A 24,380-nucleotide genomic window follows, 5' to 3' on the forward strand; every position below is an offset into this window, starting at 1 on the left:
TAGAGAACATCATACTCTCTATCACAAGACCTGCAAGTGTCCAGCAGATACATTTCAGTATGCACTTTTTAAAAGGCTAGTCATTACTCTGCTCATATATAGCAATACGTCTAGTAATATTTAAAAATAAAGTAGGATTTTATTTAAGGATTCTGAGTATTTGGGGGAACACTTGCAAAGGTATTTTTATCCTGGCTGATCAAAAATGCAAAAGCATAGAACAAAACACTACTCTATTTTGCATTATGTGCATCTACATGTACACTCAGCGTGCGTGTCTATTTCATGGTACTTTGGTGACAGTGTTGATTGGCCCTGTGCTGATCACATGCACTCTCCCAAGAAAAAAAAAAAAAAAAACTCTAGCAATACACACCAAACCGAGCATGTGCAGCTTGCCCCAGGCTGTTTTATCAGCCGATGGCCTAAAACAGTAGAAGGGGAGGATCAGAGAAGACCAGATCAAACATCCTTTTTACACAATGTGGAGGAATAAGCCCTTAGGTTCCAGAGTATAACAAGCATGCTTTACTGCATATACAGACTGATTTTATTGTTGTGGATTTAGTAACACTTTAAAAGCCTGTTCCAAAGTTAGATCCACTTTCAATTTAATTGTAACTAAAGGCAATACTTTTTTCATTTTTTTATGGAGTAAGGGAAGGCTATAACCCCTCCCAAGTTTTTTTTTGGCCAGCCATGCTCCATAGAGGAGATTTCCCTTCACTTCCCAGTCCACAGGCAAAACAGGACGTGAAAATCCCTCCAAAGTGAGGGAATCCCAGGGTATCACCAGTGTCACTAAAACTAGTGCCCATGTTGGAAGATTTCCCCACTTGGTGCCCACATTGGAAGATTTCAGCCACTATTAGTTTTCTGATGTCAACCCAAAATTTTAGATTTCCTTTCACTTACTTTGAGAACAGTAAATAGGACAAATAGAGAGGGTGAATTTCCCATTCACATGCAAAGACTGACTAGGGAAGTCTAAAAACTTGTTTTGAGCGTGCTTGGTAAATCACCTGCACATGCAGAGATGTGATGACAGGAGCAGGAATTGAAAGGCTGGACAGAGCCTGTGGGTACATCTGCTATTGTGCTATAATGGTGGTGCCTGAGGAGAGCAGAGCCACCTGGGAAGTGGACTTCATTTCTGGTGATGTTTAATTTTAATGGCCAGTTCACACCAGTGCGTTTTTTCCTGCATCAAAAATGCACGCAAAGTGTTTTCCATGAATTCCAATGGCCCTGGGGTTAGCTCCAGTGCAGAAAAAAAAAAAAGATCATGCTGCATTTTTTTTTCTGCACAGCATTGTACTGGAACTAGTGGTGCACCGAAATGAAAATTCTGGTGCCGAAACCGAAAATTCAGGATGCACTTGGCCAAAAACCGAAATGTATATATATTTCAAAAGCAATTTTTTGGTTAAAAAAAAAAACAAAAAACAAAAAAAAAAACACAACTTTAATGATTAAAAGGAAAAAACAACAAAATATATATACACCCCATTTTTTTTGTAAAATATGAAAGATGTTACGCCGAGTAGATACCCAACATGTCATGAATTGCACACGCTCGTGAAATGGTGTCGAAATACGGTACTTAAAAATCTCCATAGGTGACACTTTAAAAATTTCTACAGGTTACCAGTGTGAAGTTACAGAGGAAGTCTAGTGTTAGGACTATTGCTCTTGTTCTGACGTTCGTGGCGATTCCGCACATATGGTTTGAACACCATTTCCGTATGTGCCAAACACTTCGTTCGTCAATAAAACCCCACACCTCTCCTCTACAATGTAAAGCATTAGATAAAAAAAAAAAGCATTGATCTAGTGCTAAAGTATAAAAAAAAAAAAATTGGTCGATGGTTTCTCAGGTAAGGCTGAGAACTACCAGGAAGCGGTGGGTGGCGGCGAGGGGCGGGGTTATTTTCAGCATCTGTATCAGTGTTTATTTTCATAACTACCAAAAGCAGATAGGGGTGTTTTCAGCCGAAACGTTTTGGCCACCTAAATTTTGGTGCATCCCTAACTGGAACACAGCAAAACGTATCAAAATCACACCAGGAAGGAGTATGGTGTGAACTGTAAGCAAAAATGCATCCGGTATACATCCAGTGTGTTTTTGTAGTGTGAACGGGCCCTAAAGTAGAATTCCAGGATAAACCTAACTAGTCCTAAAGTGGTTGTAAAGGCTGAAGATTTTGTTTTTACCTTTAAGCATAAAATTCTGTGTACTGCTCCCCCAACAGCCCTCATCCCCCCCAGCCTCCCCAATTCTTACCCAAGCTCCATCTTGAACCAGCTCTGTCCACGGGAGCAGAGTCTCTCCTATGCCTCTCTCTCCTCACTGATTCCCGCTCCTGTCAATCACAGCCAGTGAGGAGGGAGAGGAGGACAGGGCTGTAACGCATTTTGTGTCTTATAGACACACAGAGCGGGGCTCGGGAGAAAGCACACACAAGCAGCTTGCTCTGGGGGCAATCAGCAGTAGGGAGGGGCTAGAAAGGTCAAAGGGGGACCCGAGAAGAGGAGGATAGGGGCTGCTCTGTGCAAAACCCATTACAGAGAGCAGGCAAGTATGACATATTTGTTATGAAAAAAAAAAAAAAAAAAAATCAGAGCCTTTAGTGTTACTTTAAAAATTGCTCCCTCCGTCCTCCTAAAACCTATGCTTGCTACCCTGTGTAAAGGTGGGAACACACTATAAGGAAAATTGTCCAGTTTTTCTCGATGTTTCACAGGAAGTCGAAATCGAGGATAGAACTAATAAACGAAAATTCTTGTACAACAAAGGCTTTTTTTAATGTTTGTTTCTGATCATGCACAGTCTTCCATATCAGATTCTGAAAACTGAACAAAAACAGTACACATTAAACAAAAATCACTGGTTCAGTTCACGTTCGAGAAAAATTCTGGCTTTTGTCCCTTCGATTCAGACTTTGCAAATGAAAATGTCCGGATGTCAAAAGTTGTGTACACACTACAAAAAAAATCAAACGTTTGTGCCTCAAATGGAATTTTTCTTGTGATTTTCTTAGTGTGTACCCTACTTCAGAATGAATTATATACTTACCCATTTTAAACTTACTTCTTTCACGTGATCTAGCTCCCGTGTCAGTCAACGGCTCCTACAGGGGAGAGAAGAGAGGGCCAACGGATGGGGCCTTAGGAACCTGTGGGTGATGTCACAACTCCAGACTTTACCAACCATAGTCAAGAGTTCTTTCCTCTCCCCTGCAGTCAGTGCTGCCTGATGCAGGGGATCACATAACCAGACCCGAGCAGGCTGAAAAGGGGTAATTATTTTTTTTTACCCAGGTTAGTCAGCATAGGTGTAAAGAGGGGGGAGGGAGCATTCTGACATTGGGGGGGACTGACTAACTGCCACGGTCATCCCAATGACACTAGTACAGCGATCAGTGCTAATAAAAAGCACTGACACTGTACTAATACTGGGCAGGAAGGGGTTAACATCTGGGGCAAAGGGTTATCGGTATGCTGTTTTACATCATGTGCTGTGTGCATTTTGCTAGGGAAACATACTGCAGTGTATTTCTTTGTGCATAGAAATACACAGCAGCATGTTGTTGCTGGCAGGAGAGAGACTTGTGTTTACACATAGGTCTCTCCTGTCAGTGTTATTTCGGTGATCGCTGGGAATCTCCGGCCGGGACCCAGTGATTGACATCTGTAGCCACCAATGGCAGGGCGGGTAGGGCAGCATGAGCGCACCCCCTACGCGGAAATGCAAATCATGTATGTATATATATATATATATATATATATATATATATATATATATATATATATACACACCCCTGATTTTGCGCAGCCGTGCCACCCTGTAGCAGTACTTCTGCTACAGGACAGAGGGGAAGCGGTTAACCTGACCATAACCTAAATGCATAAGGGTCCTGTTCTTATGTGCTAATAGCTGTGCATTGGGCAGTCCACTGGCAAAGTTTACCAATTCAGAACATAAACTGAAGCCAATTGTTCAAAAAAAACCTAATTGCTAAAAGAAGCGCAGAAAACTCTCAAAGTTCAACTTTGCCTAAAACTAACAATTTCTAGCCAAATCTCATTCTGACAAAAAAGGGCAACCATACTCTACTGTTGGGAAATCTCAAAAGGTATCAGAAACTGGTGGATGATCCAGTTTTGGGGGACGTTGACCTGTAATATTACCTTATGATTTATTTCAGGTACTGATATAGCGCCTTCAATTTATGCAGCACTTTACATAGTATATATTGTACATTCACATCAGTCTCTAACCCTCAAGGGGTATACAAACGAAGGTCCCTAACTTACATTCATATAGTAGGGCCAATTTAGACAGGATCCAATCCACCTACCAGCAGGTCTTTGAAGTGTGGGAGGAAACCAGAGTAACCGAAGGAAACCCACACAGGCACAGGGAGAACATGCAAACTCCAGGCAGGTGGTACTGTGGCTGGGATTCGAACCAACAACCCTAGTACTGCCAGGCGGAAGTGCTAACCATAATGAAGACATACATTGATCAGAAAAGGGTACCATTTGTGTGCTTAGTAATCCATACCTAATAAAGGTACTTTGTTCTGAAGCAGTTCACGGTAACTGGAGGTGAGAATCCCAACAGGGCTGGTTGGCACAAACCGTCCTTCCTTAACCAAACGTTCACATGTGCGCATCAGAGTCTCTGAAAATTGAGAGGGGTCAACCCCATAGTCTCTCCATCCACCCACTCCATCAGCCACACCTGAAAGGAAAAAGGACAAAATATTACTTCTATTATAGCACAGTATGAATCACAAAAAGTCTGGAAATTAAAAAAAGCATATGTTCTGTCTGAACAAAATACTTCCTTAACTAAATCTTATACAGGCTAATATCCTTCTGTACTGCAAATGTATAATTCATATATTACATGAAGAGGCACCTATTCAATAAAATGCAATAATTCACATTAAGGATCTATGCACACTAGCTTTAAAAACGCTCCAGGCAGCATTTTTTTTTCTGTTTCTAGAAGCAAAACAGTATTATCCTATGTGTCCATGCAGTTTTTTTGGAGTGTTTTCCCAGCAGGAGGGGAAAAAAAAAAATGCTGAACACTCCAAAACACCACTAAAGTGCACCTAACTGCTTTTTGTGCTTTTTTTCCCCCTTCATGTATTGTAAAATGCTAATAAAACGCTAAACACTCCTAAACTCTACAAAAACGCTTGCGCAAGCTGCCACGAAAACGCTCCTGCAAGCTTTATCAGCGTTTTTATCCACCATTTTTGGAGCTTTTTAAAAAAAAAACAAAAAAAAAACAAAAACAAAACACTAGTGTGCATGGAGCCTAAACGCTGCCATTATAAGGCACGATATTACTAGAACACCAGACTTGTAATCTTAACAGTGGGATGATGCAGTGGCTATTTGTCAGGGCAGGAGCTGTGGAATGGACAGGCAGGCCTAATGGCAGGGTCACGCACAGACTGACGACAACCACCACCCACAGACCGGAGTCCCTCAGGGCACGGAGTCTAAGCCCCAGGCTGCCCTTCACCAGGGCCCCTGATGGTGGGGATGGACTTGACGCAGCCAGGGACCAGGTCGCGGCCCCAAGGAACCCCAGCTGCGGTAATGGCCGCCGCCAATGGCATATAGCTGGTAGGAACCAGATAAGAACGATAGCGTAGTCGGACAGGCCGGGTCGATAACAGCGGGACAGACAGTACAGAACGGTAGACAAGAATACTCAGGTCACGAGCCGGGTTCAGCAACGGGAGGTCAGATAAAGGGATAAGGCAGAGAATAGTCTTAGTCAAAGCTGAGTCGGTTTCCAGGAGAGCAACGAGAGTAGAACCAGAGCTTGCAACAACACAATCAAACAGGACACGAATGCAAAGAGCAAGTGCAGACAACAGGCTTAAATGTGATCAACCACACCCCTCTGGAGGAGGGACCGCAGAGGCCTGAAAGCATAAAAGGCTCCCACCGTGCTTTGCAGAAACCCAAGATGGATGTCAGCACATGGAGCAGCATAACCTCTGGGAAAAGGTAGGACCTTGACACTATTATAGGCTGTATAATAAACTTCCACATTTTTTGAGATACTGGATGTGCTCCTGCCTTCTATCACCTGGAGAAGGGGCATGCATCAACTGCTCTACAAGTGGTTAGCCCTGCCCGTTTACATACAGGGTCAGGAGAAGGTGGGGAGTTCTTGCTTCTACTAAAAAGCTCATTATGCATATACTTGCAACACGTTCTTCAAACCCATAACATTCAGTACCCATTTCCACATGAATGTTTCGTATACAGTGTGAAAGTACTTTCAGCTGCGTAAGCGTGCCCTTCAAGAAAGACCTTTCGGACTGAGAATAGGAGATTTTGCCTTGACCTAGCTATGAACCTGGTAATCTGCAAACTGCCTGCTGCCAGACTCACACCGCTTGCACAGATTAATCAGATTCAGCCCAAAAATAGAGGTCAACCCTTCAACCACCTGCTCGCCTCAACACAGGTTATCGTTACTAAAGCAAGAATGTATGCAGATCTAGGAGACCCACATTTAATCTACTCATGCATTTATTAAGTCTTTAAAGCGGAGTTCCACTCACCTGTCAAAAAATTAAAGTCAGCAGCTACAAAAACTGTAGCTGCTGACTTTAAAAAAAAACCAGCCACTTACCTGTCCCTTGGTCCTGCGGTGTGTCCCCCGCAGCCCATTTCACCGGCCATCCTGTATTCCAGGCGGCCGGTATCTTCAGTGTGGGCACCCGGCTGTGAAGCCACAAGCTGTCACCCACTGCGCATGTACGAGTAGCGCTGCACTTCATGAATGGTCCTGTAGTCTTCTGTGACCTGTCACGTGTCCCAAAAGACTACAGGGAGGGAGGACAGGAAGTGGGAGCGGGTACTGTCAAATTCAGGTACCCGCCCGCCAAAGGTGCCAATCCTAAAACGGGGAGAGGGGGAGCAGTCCTTAAAGCAGAACTTCCCCTTTTGGGTGGAGATACGCTTTAAATTAACTTTTAAATTGTGGCAGATTCTGACTTTATACTGGCCTACAGAAAAGCCCTGAAAGAGGAAGGGGAAGCACTTCAAGCCAATCAGACACTACTGCACAGTGCTGTCAGTCTAAGGCTACATTCAAACTAGCGTTGTGTGCAGGCAGCAGAGAGGCGTTTGGGAAGCGTTTTTACTGCTTCCCAAACGCCTCGGACAATTCTGCACATCGCAGCACATGGTGCTGTTCTAACGGGAGCGTTAGCGTCGCGGCAAAACAGACGCCTCTGGTCGAGTCAGGGGGCGTTGAAGCCTCCTATTCTAGTCTATGGTGCCGCTCTGCAAACGCCCGGCTGGCGTTTGCGGCACGGTTGCAGGGCTTTTGCGGAGCAGTAACATCATTTAAACTTCATTATAGGTGTTTGTGGGGCGTTTTTAAACACTCGGCAAACGCCTAGCAACCGCCGCTAAACCGCGCATGCGTTAAAAAACGCTCCGCAAACGCTGGACCGTTTGCCAAACGCTAAAGGGGCGTTTGCCAAGCATTGGTAAAACAGTCAAGTGTGAACAAGCCCTTACACAGAGACCTATTAGGCTGGGAGAGGTTCCCGATTGTCTTTACCTTAAAAAAGGTGCGTCTGTTGCTGCACATCTATGGGATTTTGGCTGTACTTCTCCTGTGGATCAGAGTGCAGTTCATTCTGCACTCCTGTGACCCTCTTTCAATAGTGGGCTGAAGCCTGCTATCTGCCAATGTCACTCAGCTGGTCCAGGCTGGGGAAAAATCCTGACTTTAGTGGAAATAAACTCTGGATTTTTATTTTTACCTAGAGGTAAGCTTATAGTAAAAGCTTACTTGTAGGTAAATTAATATTTCCCTAAATGTGCACCATTTAGGAGATATTCCTTTTGACAGCCGACGCATTCACTTTGAAGGAACAGCATAGCCGTGCCATTCCTTCAGAGCACTGTGCTGTGGCCCAAGACTCCCGCACGCATGTGACGTCATCGCGGCTCAACCTGTCAGACGGCCCTAGCTTGCGAACAATGAATGAAGACTGGCTGAACATGGAAGTCTCTGCAGCCTGAGCCAGCCGTTCTCTCCCCCTCCACAGCCCAGCACTCCAGTGAGCAGCTCACAGATCATGTGATCGTCGAGTTCTCACACTTGCAGGGGACTGATGCTGCATCCACCTAGATAAGTATAGTTTAGGGGGGGGGGGGGGGGAACTTCTCTTTTAAGGTCATACAAGAATAGTGGAAACCTCTTGCGCTACTATGTACACAATAGCATAGAAAAGGGAGGGCCTGCTAGCACCCAACCATACACCAAATGTGTAGTAGGAAAACAATAGATGTATTGGTGCAGAGTTACCCTAATTAAACCTAAATATCAATCATATAAACCCAATAACAAATTTGAAAAACACTTAGAAAGTGACAAATCATACAAATGTATATAAGGTGAATAAATATGATCATAAAATGGAATGATCCTTAAGCGGATCTAAAAGTGAAAAACGTGTAAACAAATGATGAAAAATAGTGAAACTGAAACAAGTCCAAATGGACTAAGGCTACGTTCACACTAGTCTTGTGTGCAGGCGGCAGAGAGGCGTTTGGGAAGCGTTTTTACCGCTTCCCAAACGCCTCTGCCAATTCTGCACATTACAGCACATGGTGCTGTTCTAACGGGAGCGTTTGCGTCGTGTCGCGTCGCTGCAAAACTGACGCCTCTGGTCGAGTCAGGAGGCTTTGAAGCCTCCTATTCTTGTCTATGGTGCCGCTCCGCAAACGCCCGGCTGGCGTTTGCGGTGCGGTTGCGACGCGTTTGCGGAGCGGTAACACCACTCAAACTGTATTATAGGCGTTTGTGGGGCATTAACGCTCGGCAAACGCGCATGCGGCGTTTGCGGAGCGTTTGCCGAGCGTTAAACGCTCCGCAAACGCCGGACCAACGCTTGCCAAACGCTATAGGGGCGTTTGGCAAGCGTTGGTAAAACAGCCAAGTGTGAACGAGCCCTAACAATGATGTGAAAAAATATATCTGTACAAAATAAAAGTGAACACCTATAAATGGGATCAAGATCCTCACAAGAAAACGTGACTAACAGGCTTTGAATATGCCAGAATATTTTGTGAAAAAACAGTGACGTCTGTGAATCCCAGAATGTAGGACAAAATTTCACAAGAGAACAAGTGGTGTGATATATCCCAGAATGCCGGAAAACATTTCCACAAGGTGACAAGTGCTGTGATAATCCCAGAATACGGGACAAAGATTTATAGGTGACAAGTGATGTGATAAATCAACATTCATATATGTGACCAAAAAAAAATAAAAAATACAAAATGTGAAAGCAAAAAAAAAAAAAAAGAATCATAAAACAAGTCCAAAGAAAAAAAAAGTCCACAGGTGTATAAATACCAAAATATTTGGACTCTTCAAGCTTAAGATGTGCAGTTGATAAAGTGGATAAGCATGACAACCAATAGGAAATAATCCATAAGCGGCTGAATTGCCCCCTCACCTCCTTGAAGCGACCCAAAGGGCCAAAAAATTGTTGAAATATCAAAAGGACCTTCCACTTTCAGATTCCCCTACCAGGATGATATCCGTCCACAATGGTGGTATTCCTTCATAGGTATAAGGATAGAAGGAGCAGGTCCCCTCCAGGGATGATAAAATCAGATACAGCCAGCTCCCATTAAGACATAAAAGAGATCTCCATAGTGTAAAATCTTTTTATTAGTTATGAGCACAAAAAGCCAATTGCCCACTCACAATTGAGATAAAACAAGCTGTGAAAACCTCATGCTATGGGTGTATCTGCAAGGGTTACAGGTGTAGCAAGATGGCGGCTGCGCCAAAAATATGTCCAAATCATTGTCAGTCCATTTGGACTTGTTTCAGTTTCACTTTTTCATCATTTTTGTTTATGTATTTTTCACTTTTAGATCAGTTTAAGGATCATTTCACTTTATGATCATATTTATTCACCTTATGTACATTTGTATGATTAGTCAGTGTTTTTCAAATTTGTTATTGGGTTTATATGATTGATATTTAGGTTTATTTAGGGTAGCGCTGAACCAATACATCTATTATTGTTCTCTTTTAAAGGTATTATTCTTTTATTGAGAGAAAAGAGTCAAACCAAATCAGATTCCATTCTTTAAACGCTGACTGTAAACATTCATTTGAGCCGCAACTAAGCAAGTTCCATCTAACAAAACTGGAATTAGCGAAGAGCAATATAAAAAGGGGTGTTAAACAATAGCAACCAGAATTCATCTTTTTTTTTTTTTTTTTTTTTTTTAAACAACCAGGATGGTAGTTTATTAAACAATGATATAGTACAACAGCAGCAACCACCAACCAGTACAGTGAGACAATATTCAGCCCTGCTTTACACTGATGTGGTGCAGAATTCATAGCGTTTTCAGTGCAAATTCCGTACCGCATCAGAATCGCACCCCGTTCCTGTGAACCGCTGCAGATTTGTATGTTAACACCCCGAAAGCAGTCCGCAAAATGTGGTGCGATGTGCAGAATCGGATCACATAGGTGTGAATACCCATGCGATCTGATTCTAGTGCTGACCCAAAAAAAGGGTTCTGCACATTTCTGGTGCGGGTGTGGTGCGAATATAGCCATAAAAAAAATGTATGGCTCCAATCACACCGCACACAAATCGCATGTGATTTGCACAGGAACTGCACATATGTGAACCCAGAGTCAAAGACAAAAAGAAAAAAAAAATACAAATTAAATTAGTGCAATCAATTAGTTGTAGAGGAGCAGAGCTCACAGCAAGCTCAGTGGCTATGCAACCAGGGAAAAGTAACACAACAAACTAGCATATTCATTGTTCCGTTGAGGGTTACCAAACTTCCCAGACAGTCTCTATTAATGTATGTCAACTGGCACATAAGTAGCACTGCATTAATGGACGCATTCTGCGAAACCACGGGGGGGGGGGGGGTCCAATGATGAAGTATCTCCTTGGCATAATATAATAAAGTAGTAATTTGGTGTGGCGAGGCTTCTTTTCATCATCTTGTATGCCCAACAATGCAAGCACAGGGGAGTGGAAGGGACAGCCGGAGCTGACTATTGACTCAGGTAAACACCTCCGTCCAGAACTGGTCCACCTTAGAAAAGATCCAAAACATATGAAAGTAGGTGCCCTCCCCGGGATGACGGTGGGGACAGTCAGCGGACCTCTGCGGATAAATTCTGTGCAATCTCTGAGGCGTGTAGTATGCAATATGCAAAAATGTCATCTGCAGCAATTTATCCCGAGAGGAAATCACCAATTTAGAACTAGCTTCAAAACATTCCTCCCACGTTTCCCTATCCAAGGAAGGAATATCCTCCTGCCTTTTTGCCAATAACCTATCCATCTTGGGGGGAGTCCACACCGAGAAGAGCCAATAAAAGGAGGACAATGGTTTAGAGAGGGACTCCTGCAGAACCAGAATTCATCTTTAGTTAATCGGACTACAAACTAAAAATGAAATCTGCCTGTTTGGAATGGATTACTGCACTACTCAACTCCCTATAAAATGGACCTGAAAATGTCATATAAAAAGGTAATGTCTAGGGATATGATAAATACTTTCATTCTCTGTTCATTGCACAATGTATATCCCTCCAGGCACACATATCTAACCCTTAGGCACACAAAGGGACTAGGGATTACGGCAAATGAACACTGTTTACAGCAATAGATTTTCTGCATTGCACCACCACCAGGACGTGGGAAATGGATTTTTGAATCGTATAACACATGGAATGGAAGTTCCTGCTTTGTCCTGCATGATATTAATAAACAACAAATGACAGATATAATCATGAAAGTAAAAGCAGCCATAACACACCTTTTGTCTCTACTCCAAAACACGCTGAACGTCCAAGAAGCAAGAACTAATCATGTTACCCTGATTGTGTAAAAACTGAATTTTTTATCCGCCTTGCCTACATGAAGGTATCCATATGAAAATAAGTTGTTTACAAGAGAGTGCACAACCTATATGCTGCCATGTTCGATTTACTACTAATCAGCTTTCTGGTAAAGCACCCACATCATTAAAGTGTTACTAAACCCAGGACCCTGCATTCACTATATCTGGTCTCCTGCAGTACACACAACATGGAAATGCAATTTTAGTAAATATAAACTGCTAAATACTTTTTCTCATCAACAGTAAAACAGTCTTGTGACTTCTATGAATGCCCAGCCAAGCACTGGCTGAAGCTTTTAGGAGGAGTTTTTAGTCTCCTCCAACTGTCCTATAGGGCTGCATGACCCCCTGTCTGGACAGTGCTGATTGGCCCAGTCTTTACCAATATACACCAAACTGAGCACGTGCAGAGTGCCTCCTTGGGCTCTGTACTATCAACAGATAGATTGGGGACAGTGGAAGAAAAGGAGGATGGGAGATGACAGGATCAAAAAGTTTTTTTTTGTTTTTTTTTACACACACAATGGAGGATTAACCCCTTGGGTTCCACAGTGATTAAAAGACATGCTTTACTGCATATACAGGCTGATTTTACTGTTGTGAGAATTTAGTAACACTAATTAAAAGTTTAGGATTTAAAATCAAAATGATCAAATGTGATGGCTGGCATTCAAAAAATGTTAACTTTACTGTTCCAATCATACAGCACAGTGCAGGTCCCATCTGTGATGACTGTAAGGAGCAAACTCTGACATCCTGTAGGACAGTATACTTCACAGGACATACAGCAGCACTCGAACTGCACAATCACCCCCCAGGAAAGCCCTACAAGTGGGCCAGTTTTTTATGTACAGCCTCCACAGAATAGCCTGGAAATTCCTAACATTCTAAACAGCAAATTGTTATATTTCAACAGTTTATTCAGAAAAGCTTTAGGTAGAACCTGTACAGGGTGAGAACAGAACTAAAGTACAGAAATGACAGATTACAAGAGCAGCTAACGCCCTATCCCAAGGCTAGCAGACAAATTAAGGAGAATATCAGATTATAACAGAACAACTTGTTACGCCTTGGCATGCCACAGACTATAAACAAGAGATCAGATTTAAATTAGCAGTTTTAACCACTTGCCCTCCAGAGGATTTACCCCCCTTCCTGACCAGGCCATTTTTTCACTGCGCTGTTTTAACTGACAATTGCGTGGTCATGCAACACTGCGTGGTCCTGCCAAAATTAATTTAAAAAAAAGGCATGGGGGTTCCCCCCCACAATCCATATCAGACCCTTATCCGAGCATGCAGCCTGGCAGGTCAGGAAAGGAAGGGGGGGGGGTCATGAGTGAGCACCCCCCCTCCTAATCCATACCAAGCCACATGCCCTCAACAAGGGGGGGCTCTCCCCCAAGGGCCTCTTCCGCACAACCCTGGATGGTGGTTGTGGGGGTCTGCAGGTGAGGGGCTTATCGGAATCTGGAAGACCCCCAGCTCCCACTCCCCCCCCCCCCCATGTGAATGAGTATACGGTACATCGTACCACTATCCATTCACAAAAAACAAAAACAGTGTAGTAAGAATGACAGAAGAGTCTTTGATAAGTGCTTTATCAAAGAAAAGGTTCCTCGAAGTAAATCCAACGTCAATCACAATGCCTGCCAAGAAAAAAAAAAAAAAAAAAAAAACTACTCTGCTCTTGACCCTGGCTGTGACAGCTGAGCAGGGATTATAGTCCTAAATACTGTGAGAACGTCACAAGGGGGTGTCATGCACTGTGATTGGCCAAAGAAGTGCACCTGACCTGTGGTCAGGTGTACTGCTTTGGCCAATCACAATGCACTGTCAGTGCACAGTGCATTGTTGGGCATGGCGGGCAAATAGCCCGCCGAACGTCCTTACCGTTCATCTGTTCAGAAAACACATAAACGGCCCATGGTTGAGTCGAACTTACATAAATTGACAGGACTATATACCTTTAATAAAACAATCATAGGGGGCTTTTTATACACCTTTCCCAGCAATATGGAAAAAAAAAAACAGACGACTAAAGAACATGGCCATTTCTTCCAATTCAATCTGTTGATTGGATTTCCAGCATGACTACCATTTAATCATCAGATATATTTCTGTGTAGTGTTGTACAGCTAAACAACGTTTTTCAGAAACAGGTAAGCTGGTCATGCACATGGCCATTTTCAATTAATTACAAACACTTTCCACTCACTGGGAATTGCATACATGACTGCAAGTAATCAACAAACTGAACCGTCTACCACCAAGTTTGATTGACTATCACAGTTCAACTGATTGTGTAGAAGGCGAGAGACTACAAACAAATTGAAGAAAAAAAAAAAATATGGCGAGTGTAATAAAGGCATTCAGATTTTTTTACTGGGGTCAAGCTGGCCATTTTCAATCCTATCTCCATGTAGTCAATTGAAATCACCAATTTGGTCTATGATTGCTTTGAGATTTCTACAAAAATTTGCCATTTGTATGGCAAGGGCAGTCAGTGACTTATCAATAACTGTTACAACTAGTGGTGCACCGAAATGAAAATTCTGGTGCTGAAACTGAAAATTCAAAATGCACTTGGCCAAAATGCGCAGTTTTTAAAAACGAATATATATTTTTTGGAAAAAGATTAAAAAAAAAAAAATGCATACCCCATTTTTTTTGTAAAATATGAAAGAGGATATTACGGCCAGTAAACAGATACCCAACATGTCACGCTTTTAAATTGTGCACGCTCGTGGAATGGCGTGAAACTGCGGTACTTAAAAAATCTCCATGGGTGATGCTTTAAAAATTTCTACAGGTTAGCAGTGTAAAGTTACAGAGGAGGTCTAGTGCGAGAATTATTGCTCTTGCTGACGTTCGTGGAGATACCTCACATATGTGGTTTGAACGTTTACATATGTGGGCGTTCACCACTACGTGCGAGCACAGGAGCACTTTAAACTTTTTTTACTTTAATTTTTGTTTTGTGTGCACTGTCCCTTAAAAAAAAATGTATCACTTATTGTTATCACAAGAAATGCATGCATCCATTGTGATAGAAATATTTAATGACAGGTCCTCTTTATGAAGAGATATGGGGTCAATAAGACCCCACATCTCTCCTCTACAATGTAAAGCATTGGATCAAAAAAAAAATAAATTGATGAAACAGGAAGGACATCGCTCCGGTCCTCCAAGGGCATAGAGATGAGTGGCGGCTATCTTTCCTTCACTCATCACTATGCCCAGCGCTGGGATCAATGGTTTCTCAGGTAAGGCTGAGAACTACCAAGTGGCAGCAGCAGCAGCGGGCGGGCGGCAGCGAGGGCGGGTTTTTTTGGCACCTGTATCGGTGCTTTTTTTTTTCATTTCAGTCAACGGATGAAAGGGGTGTTTTTGGCCGAAATTTCGGTGCATCCCTAGTTACAACACAGCCCTAGTAGAGAAACAAATGCTCAAGTCTTTAAAGCAAAAGCAGGATATGTATGGCCAGGAATGCCTAAGCAATTTACTTACAGCGGATGTATAGATTACAAAAAAAAAAAAACCTTTTGGACTGTATGCTTGCTTGATTTGAAGACCAGACACAAGGTAACCATCTAGCTATGCCACAGAGAGAACAGCAATGGCAGATGAGAAGTTGAACAAACTCTGGCAACCACCACCAGCAAACCGGTCACCATCAACAGAAGGGTAACCCAACCAAGTCACTCACCACAAGAATAAATCAGCATTTCTGCTCATCCTGTTTTAGTAAGCCTTTGTCTTTTATTTCTCAGGAATTGTATGATGTGATTGTAGCCGTATTAGTGCATTTGCGACAAACAATTGAGTACTGTCCGTGATACTTTTTTTATTTGCACTAACATATAATTTTGAGGACAAGCTTTCAGAGAATGTCCCCTTCAAGGTCCAAGCAGTACTCCAGTACTGCAAGCAGTACTGCTTGGACCTTGAAGAAGAGAACATTTCCCGAAAGCTTGTCATCAAAATTATGTTCGTGCAAATAAAAAAAGTATCATGGACAGTACTCAATTGTGTTCAGGAATTGTAAAAACACTTTAAAGCATACCTTGTTGATAAAGGTCTTTTAAAAAGAAATCTACTTACAGATTCATGAAGTGTCTGTTAGGAATTCAAAAAAGATAGATTAGAATCATTTACACTTCTTGCCGTATTTGCACATGTGGCTGGTTTATCTTTTGCTAAAACCTAAAAAAAATTTAATCCCATTTGTTACAAGATGCAGTCCTGGGCTTGGTGGTATAGGAAACTACAAAGAGCTCAGAGGTGCCATGGCATCTTGATGTGCATAAGGATGTCAACATGGACATACCTGATATTTGGAGTCTCCACATGTAAACGGTTACTGCTAAACATGTCATGGGGAAAGCAAAAGCCTTTTCAAAGTATCAGGGAAGCCCTTTGTATGACCTTCAGTGTTACCAGCCCTATACAGCTTTGTACCAGCTTCATGCAGCTTTCTTTGGAAAGAAACCAGTAAAGCATTTCACCTTTCTCACACTTACTGTATCTACAAGACTGACGTCCAAACACAATGCACTGTCACACACTGACACTTTATTGGAATTCACACAAATATTTCATCGATATAAAATGTGTACCCATTTCTTACTATGGCTTAATTGATGGATGCTTCTAACCTCAGTCATGTGACCTAAACCCAAATAAAAGGTTATATGGGGGTAGGTTTACTAAAATTGGAGCATTCAGAATCCAGTATGATTGCGCATAGAAGCCAACAAGCTTCTAACTTTAGCATGTTCAATAAAAAGGATAAGTGCACCTTTTGGACAAAGATAATAAATGCACTTTTTTTGCTGGTAAAAAAAAAAAAAAAAAAAAAAATGTATATTTATTATTTTTTATTAAAAGGAGACTGGTAAAGCATTGCACCAGTGATCAGTAGATTGCTGATACCATGCAGGTCTCCTGTAGACCTGTCGGAATATCTGCTTGCTGTACGGGATGTACGGTGCCTTTTTCAGCTGCTGCATTTTTTGGAAAGGGCCAGGGACTTTAGATGCAAGACTGTGTTTTAGGTTCAACAGAGTTCCATTGAGACGCTGCAGAAAAGCATGTAGTGGGTTCTTGACGTGTTTGACATATTTTGTGTCTTTTTAGTCTGTCCAACAACAAAATTGTGGCCCCTCCCCCCCCCCCAAAAAAACAAAAAAAACCCACACAGCATGAAAAACCCATGTACATAAGCGCAAAAAAGCGCTACAGAAAAGGATCAACAGCAAAATGCATAGGTGTGAAACAGGCCTAAGATAACCAGATCAACGAGCACCATCAGTGTGCGCCACTACAAAGCAGAACCTCCCTATGTAATGAACAAAAATGCCCCGCATAACTTTATCAATGTTTCAGCTTTTGGAACATAGTTACAAACGATGTAAATTAGATTGATCTTTCAAATGTGTGTGTAGTACATCTTCGTGTACACTGATAATTTCACAAATATAACAGGAATATCTAAACCACATTTAAGTTGAAAAACATGTATTCATGGTATTCAATCATTTCAATCTTCCCAATTAATGAGCAAACAGGGTTAATCCCTTATATGGCCTGAATCAAATAACAGAATTAGTCTCGTGTATGAGTCATTGAACTTTTTTGGTCCTCACTGTGGAAAAATTCACAAGATCAAGCACAAAATACTTCCACTTCTGTGACTCATTCCATATCTATTGTTCCCTATTCCAAAGAATCCTAAGGCAAAACTTTTCAACTAAAGTGGCACTCTTAAACCATGCAGTATAAACCATGCAGTATATGACTTTAGAATTCAAAATGCATTTATCACTCCATGGGGGTGTGTAGACTTTTTATATCCACTGTATAAGCCTGGCAGCTTTTTCTTCCTTCACCCCAGCGGGCTGAACAGAGGAGCTTGCTGTACTAACTATGCAATGTTAGTACAGCGATCTCCCCGTTGAGCTATTGTGTTCGGTCAGGGAGACTGCCACAACTCCTACCCCCCCCCCCCTCCAATCACCACCACCAGAACACATCGGTCAGCACTCGCGGCCATTGGCAGCAAACACTAATTGGATACCCGTTCAACAGATGCCGGACAGGCTGCTGTACACACTGGCTGAATGTGGGCCAGTTTCCGTTGGATCAGCCAATATTGGACCTGTGTATATCAGTCTTTATTCTGTACATACTCCATTGCATTTGTGGTTGCACATGCAATATACTATGCACTCTGCAAGACCAAAAACCAGAAGAAGAAGTATGAACCCCATGGTTCAAGAATTCAGATCAGCTCCTGAATGTGGAAAACTGGTGCTGCTGTGATGAGGTCTGACAAGTTCTAAACTGTGTGGAGAGAATGCGCAAGTCACTGGAAAAAAAAGTCAGACGTAAATCTTATGTCTGTGAGCAGAGAGAGAGGAGACTTGGCATACAACCACCCACCTAAAACAACCAGCTCAGAAGTTGCACAGGCCTATTAACCCCATGCATACCAGGTACTTTTACCCCTTTCCTGCCCAGGCCAATTTTCAGCTTTCAGTGCTGTTGCACTTTGAATGACAATTGCGCAGTCATGCAACACTGTACCCAAATGAAATGTTTATCTTTAACACAAATAGAGCTTTCTTTTGGTGGTATTTAATTGCCACTGGGGCTTTTATTTTTTGCACTGTAAATGTAAAAAAAAAATAAAAAAAAAGCAAAAAGATTTGGAAAAAAAAAAAAGGTTTTGTTTCTATTATAAAATTTTGCAGATAGGTAATTTTTCTCCTTCACGGATGTGCATTGATATGCAGCACTGATAGGCTGTACTAATAATCAGTGCAGATCTCCTCCATCACATTTCCCAGTTATCGGCAGTACTGCGACAGCGTGAGGAAACTGCTGCCGATAACTGGCAACTGTATTTACTTTTTGATCTGCTGTATTATTGGGGGAACTGGAGAAAGTACAGAGAAGGGCAAACCAAACGATTAGAAGCATGGAGGAGATCAGTTATGAGGAAAGATTAGAGGAACTGAATGTATTCTTTCTTGAGGAGATTAAGGGGGGATATGATCAACATGTATAAATACATCAGTGATTGTAAACTTGGTATGGAGTTATTCACCCTGAGGTCATCACAGAGGACAAGGGGGCACTCTTTACATCTGGAGGAAAAGAGATTTAATCTCCAAACATGGAAAGCTTTCTTGTGAGAGCTGTGAAAATATGGAATAGACTCCCTCAAGAGTTGGTTCTGGCCAGCTCAGTGGATTGCTTTAAAAAAGGCCTGGATTCTCTTAGATACACAGAATATAACCGGATACTAACATTTAGAGGTAAAGCTGATCTAGGAAAATATCCGATTGCCTCTCGGGAGATCAGAAAGGAATTTTTTTGCGTGCAGGAGCAAATTGGATGTGGGGTTTTCTTTTTCCTTCCTCTGGATCAATGTGTATAGGATAACTTTTTTTTTTATGGTTGAACTGGATGGACTTTTGTGTTTTTGCAGCCAGACAAACTATGTAACTGTAGTTGATCACGTGGTAAAAGGCCACTTTACCTTGTCATGTGATCCGTAGGACATAGCGATCACCGACAGCGCTAGGGGCATATTCTGGGACGACGTCCATTGACGCCCTCCCAGAGCTGGAGTACAGCACTGAAGCAGTCTTTCGGCTATAGCGTGGTTGGCAAGCGGTTAAAGTGGTCGCAGTCCTGGGATCTCGGTCTAGTGCTGTGCACATCTGCAGCGGCTCCTCTCCTGGCTCTCACAGGCTTGTCTGAGAGCAGCAAGAACCATTAGCTCTGCATTTGCGATTTGCCTCGGGTGTGTTTAGGAATATATTGACACCCACAGCAAAATCTCACACCCAGTGAGTTTTGAACACAGTGTGGTTTCCCACACAGTTACTGGTGTGAACAAGGCTAGAGAATAGCAGTCAACAATAAAACAAATCTTCCAGTTCACTGTCCGAGACAACTTTATTGGCCAACAAGGGCAATAATTGTAGGGGAATGGCAGTTGGTAGAACTTAGTAATGAAGGTTAAGTCAGGCCTTGGTTGCAAAGTGAATATAAATCAAAGAACATCAGAGAAAGTGTTGCTGTCAAATTTTAAAAGGTTATAGATTACCTGTGGTGTCTGATCTGGGATTATGGGACTATGGGATTTGTAGTGTTCATAGAGCAATGGAAATGACCACAACCTGTATGCACTGCTGGTTCCAAAGAGACTGGAGTGAGGGAAAAGATGTTCAGAGAGGATATTACAAGGAGGCCAAAAAAAAAACCAAAAAAAAAAAAAAAAACAGACAGTAAGAAATGATTTCATGAAATATAGGTTCAGGGCCATTAAGAATTGATGCTTATGGATCTTTGGAAGATATTTAGTCCCCATTCTGTTTCCATCCGACTGCCCCATAGAAAACACAGGCTGTTTATGCTCTGCAGAGCAAAGCGGAAATGGACCTGTCATCCACCTGCTCAGTGGGGATCATCAGACAGACTCCCCACTGAACAGGCAGATCCACTTGACAGATTCTGCACCTTCTGAAAGGGGCCTTAGTGTCACTCTTTAAGGGCAGTTCATGGCCCATTCTGTGCTTTGCAGTAAAGTGTGCTAAAATACACGTTTTATCACACATTACCGTAACAGACAAATTGTGGTGCACTGCAGTGACATTCATTTCAAACGGTTCTCAAACGCATTACAACAGATGTATGTGGTATGCAGCTCCCAAACCCCGAGTCGAGTCACACTAATGGAAAGACAGCTACTAAATGCTAGCAGGGGCAAAAATCCAAAGAAAAAGACCCTGCACCTGAAAGAAAATCAAAACGCTGTCCATACGCATGCACATTTATACAAGTACCCCCCTATAGGCATGGAGGCCTACTTTGTAAAATAAGAATGCAAAGTGTTAAATATAGTATGAAAAGCATTTTACATAACTGGAAGGCATTTGCCTATTCACTTAGAGCTTATTCACACTTGTCTGTTTTATTGCAGCATAAACTCATGCGTGCCAAACAGAATCCCATTCTTTCCTATCAGACTGGGTTACGTCTACAGTCAGGTCCATAAATATTGGGACATTGACACAATTCTAACATTTTTGGCTCTATACACCACCACAATGGATTTGAAATGAAACGAGCAAGATGTGCTTTAACTGCAGACTGTCAGCTTTAATTTGAGGGTATTTACATCAATCACCTGACATGAATCTGATTGAGCATGCATTTCACTTGCTGAAGACAAAACTGAAGGGAAAATGCCCCAAGAACAAGCAGGAACTGAACACAGTTGCAGTAGAGGCCCGGCAGAGCATCACCAGGGATGAAACCCAGCGTCTGGTGATGTCTATGCATTCCAGACTTCAGGCTGTAATTGACTGCAAAGAATTTGCAACCAAGTATTAAAAAGTGAAAGTTTGATTTATGATTATTATTCTGTCCCATTACTTTTGGTCCCTTAACAAGTGGGAGGCACATATGCAAACTGTTGTAATTCCTACACCGTTCACCTGATTTGGATGTAAATACCCTCAAATTAAAGCTGACAGTCTGCAGTTAAAGCACATCTTTTTCATTTTATTTCAAATCCATTGTGGTGGTGTATAGAGCCAAAAATGTTAGAATTGTGTCGATGTCCCAATATTTATGGACCTGACTGTATGTGCTGCAGTTTAGTGTGAAAGAAACATTATGAGCCTGTTCACTCATACATGTGTACATAACTATAGGACTGCATACACATGAATAGTGTAAACCCAGTCTTAGAGGGAATTCAAGCTGAAATGCAGAGCGACAGGACGTTCTGTGTTGCTGGATGCACTTGGGTCAGTGTGGTGCACGATTCAGCGCATCACTTTGTTTTCTTTTTTTTTTGTATGAGTTTTGATTGAAGTGTACAAAACCTACACTTCATTTACTGAAATGTCAGGCAGTGTGACATTGCAGTACTATTCAGCATGGTGTGATAAAATGCAGCAGGTCTGCAGAGCTAGGTTTCGTTGCAGTGTGAATGGGACACCTAGAAAACAACTGTTTTACACTGCAGTAAAACATCTGACATTACAGATAGCGTGAATTAGCCCTTAAGCCACAAATCCCAACCACGGCACAATCTGCCTGGAGTTTGCATGTTCTCCCTGTGCGGGTTTCCTATGGATACTCCGGTTTCCTCCCACATTTCAAAGACATGCTGGTAGGTGAATTGGCCCACATTTCAAAGACATGCTGGTAGGTGAATTGGCTCCTGGCTAAATTGGCCCTAGTATGTGTATGTATGAATTTGAGTAAGGGCCCTTCGATCAGGCCTTGAAATTTCCACTCGCCTGCTCACATTTGGCGAGTAGAAATAATGTGGAGGTGAGTGTGTGCTGACACTCTGCACAAGACAGAAGACAGATCGTTTCACCCAGAGGAGAGCTCGGTGCGTGCCTTCAGGTAAACAGCTCCCCTTCTCCCGCTATCTCCCACCACCACCTCCCCTGCCCACAGCCTGGCAAGAGTCACATGTGCCGGGTGGGCGGGGCCTCCTCTCCGAGCTTCATTCATAAATCCTGAGGCCGGTGACTGAGCCGCAGCTGGAGCAGGAGGTGACGAATTGAGCACAGGAAGGCCACGCCAGGCAGGAAAGTATCAGTGGCCGTCGCAGGGTGTGCACGGGATCTGGTAGGTTGGAGGTGGCCATCCTTGTGTTGGGGTTGGGGAGCACCGGCTGCTAAAAATCCGTATTTCCTCTGTGCCAGTTGGGCTTTTTTTGGGCATAGCATCTGCGAGGCTGGGATCCGGGCTCATTAACATACGGGGCTTTACTGGCTGATCACCCAGGGGAGAGCGGGGACCAACGCTGGCCTGGGCGGACTGTCAGCCAGGGGTGGACGGTGAGCCAAGCAGGTAGGTGGGGTATGCCCCTGCCCAGGGATACTGCCTTATAGCATACATTGCATGGCATGGGCAAACTCATCTGTCATTGATTGATCTCCCCTCTGATGATGGATGTAGTGCTCTATACTGATTTGTAGCTGCCAATATGCTCCTCACTTCCCAATTGACAGCTGTCATACATCCAGTGCCTGATCTCTTAAATACAGATTTACAAAAAAGAAACCCATCTCAAATTAATTGATCTGATCTCCTCTCTGATGATGGAGTGTTGTATACTGATTAGTAGCTGCCAATATGCACCTCACTTCCCAATTGACAGCCAGCGTCAGACCCTCTTGAATACATAGTTGCAAAGACGATCTGGAAGCACTTGATCTTACCTTTTTATATGGATGGATTGCTGTATCTGGCAATATGATCTCTACTTTCCAACTGACAGCTGCCATGTATCCAATGCCTGATCTCTTAAATACATACTTACAAAAAAGTCACCTGTGAGCACTTCATTGATCTTATCTCCCCTCTAATGATGATGTATTGCTGTATACTGATATGTAGCCGGCAGTAAGCTCCTCACTTCTCAATTGACAGCTGTCATGTAGCTAGAGTCAGATCTCTTCAATACATTGTTACAAAAAGATCTGAGAGCACTTGCCTCTTATTATTGATGGATTGCTGTATCTGGCAGTATACTTCTCACTTTCCAATTGACAGCTGTCATGTATCCAGTATCAGATCTCTTAAGTAAATATTTACAAAAAAAGTAACCTGAGAAATCTTCATTGATCTGATCTCCTCACGGATGATGGATGTAGTGCTGTACACTGATATGTAGCTGGCAGTATGCTCCTCACTTCCCAATTGCCAGCTGTCATGTATCCAATGTCAGATCTCTTAAATACATTGTTACCAAAAAGGACCTGTGAGCACTCTATTGATATGATTTTCCCCTCTTATTATGGATATATTGCTGAATCTGGCAGTATGCTCCTCACTTCCCAATTGACAGCTGTCATGTATCCAGTGTGTGATCTCTTAAATACAAAAAAAAGACCTGTAAACACTGTATTGGTTGGTCTCCCCTCTGATGATGGATGTATTGATGTTTCTGGCAATATACTGCTCACTTTTCAATATGTATCTATCATGTATCCAGTGTGTGATCTCTTAAATACATAGTTACAAAAAAGTAACCTGTGACCACTTCAGTGATCTGATCTCCCCTCTAATTATGGATTTATTGCTGTATACTCTTATGTATTTGACAATCTGCTCCTCAGTTTCCAATATGCATCTGTCATGTATCCAGTATCTGATCTCTTGAACACATAGTTACAAAAAAAGTAACCTGTGAACACTTTATTGACTGATCTCCCCTCTAATGATGGATGCATTGCAGTATGCCGATATGCATCTGGAATATTGTCCTCACTTTCCAATTGACATCTGTCATGTATCCAGCATATCTAGTATATGGTCTTTTTAAATACATAAAGCTATGTTATAATTGCAGTTTTTTTTATATTTTGGACTCTCTATTCT

The 24,380-nt window shown here is 42.4% G+C and overlaps 1 protein-coding gene across 1 annotated transcript in view; it reads right to left on the reverse strand.

Moving 5' to 3' along the window:
- The window catches only part of PPTC7 (protein phosphatase targeting COQ7), a 53,667-nt gene that overhangs the window by 24,397 nt on the left and 4,890 nt on the right, over nucleotides 1–24,380 (reverse strand). Inside the window, exon 2 of the mRNA XM_089676695.1 lies at nucleotides 4,568–4,747. Within this exon, the coding sequence (XP_089532821.1) occupies nucleotides 4,568–4,747 (180 nt within the window). The remainder of the gene's footprint in view (nucleotides 1–4,567; nucleotides 4,748–24,380) is intronic.

Source organism: Staurois parvus, unplaced genomic scaffold (assembly GCF_062004578.1).
Source record: "Staurois parvus isolate SC_StPar_1 unplaced genomic scaffold, SC_StPar_1.0 ptg000014l, whole genome shotgun sequence".
Taxonomy (NCBI): Eukaryota; Metazoa; Chordata; class Amphibia; order Anura; family Ranidae; genus Staurois; species Staurois parvus.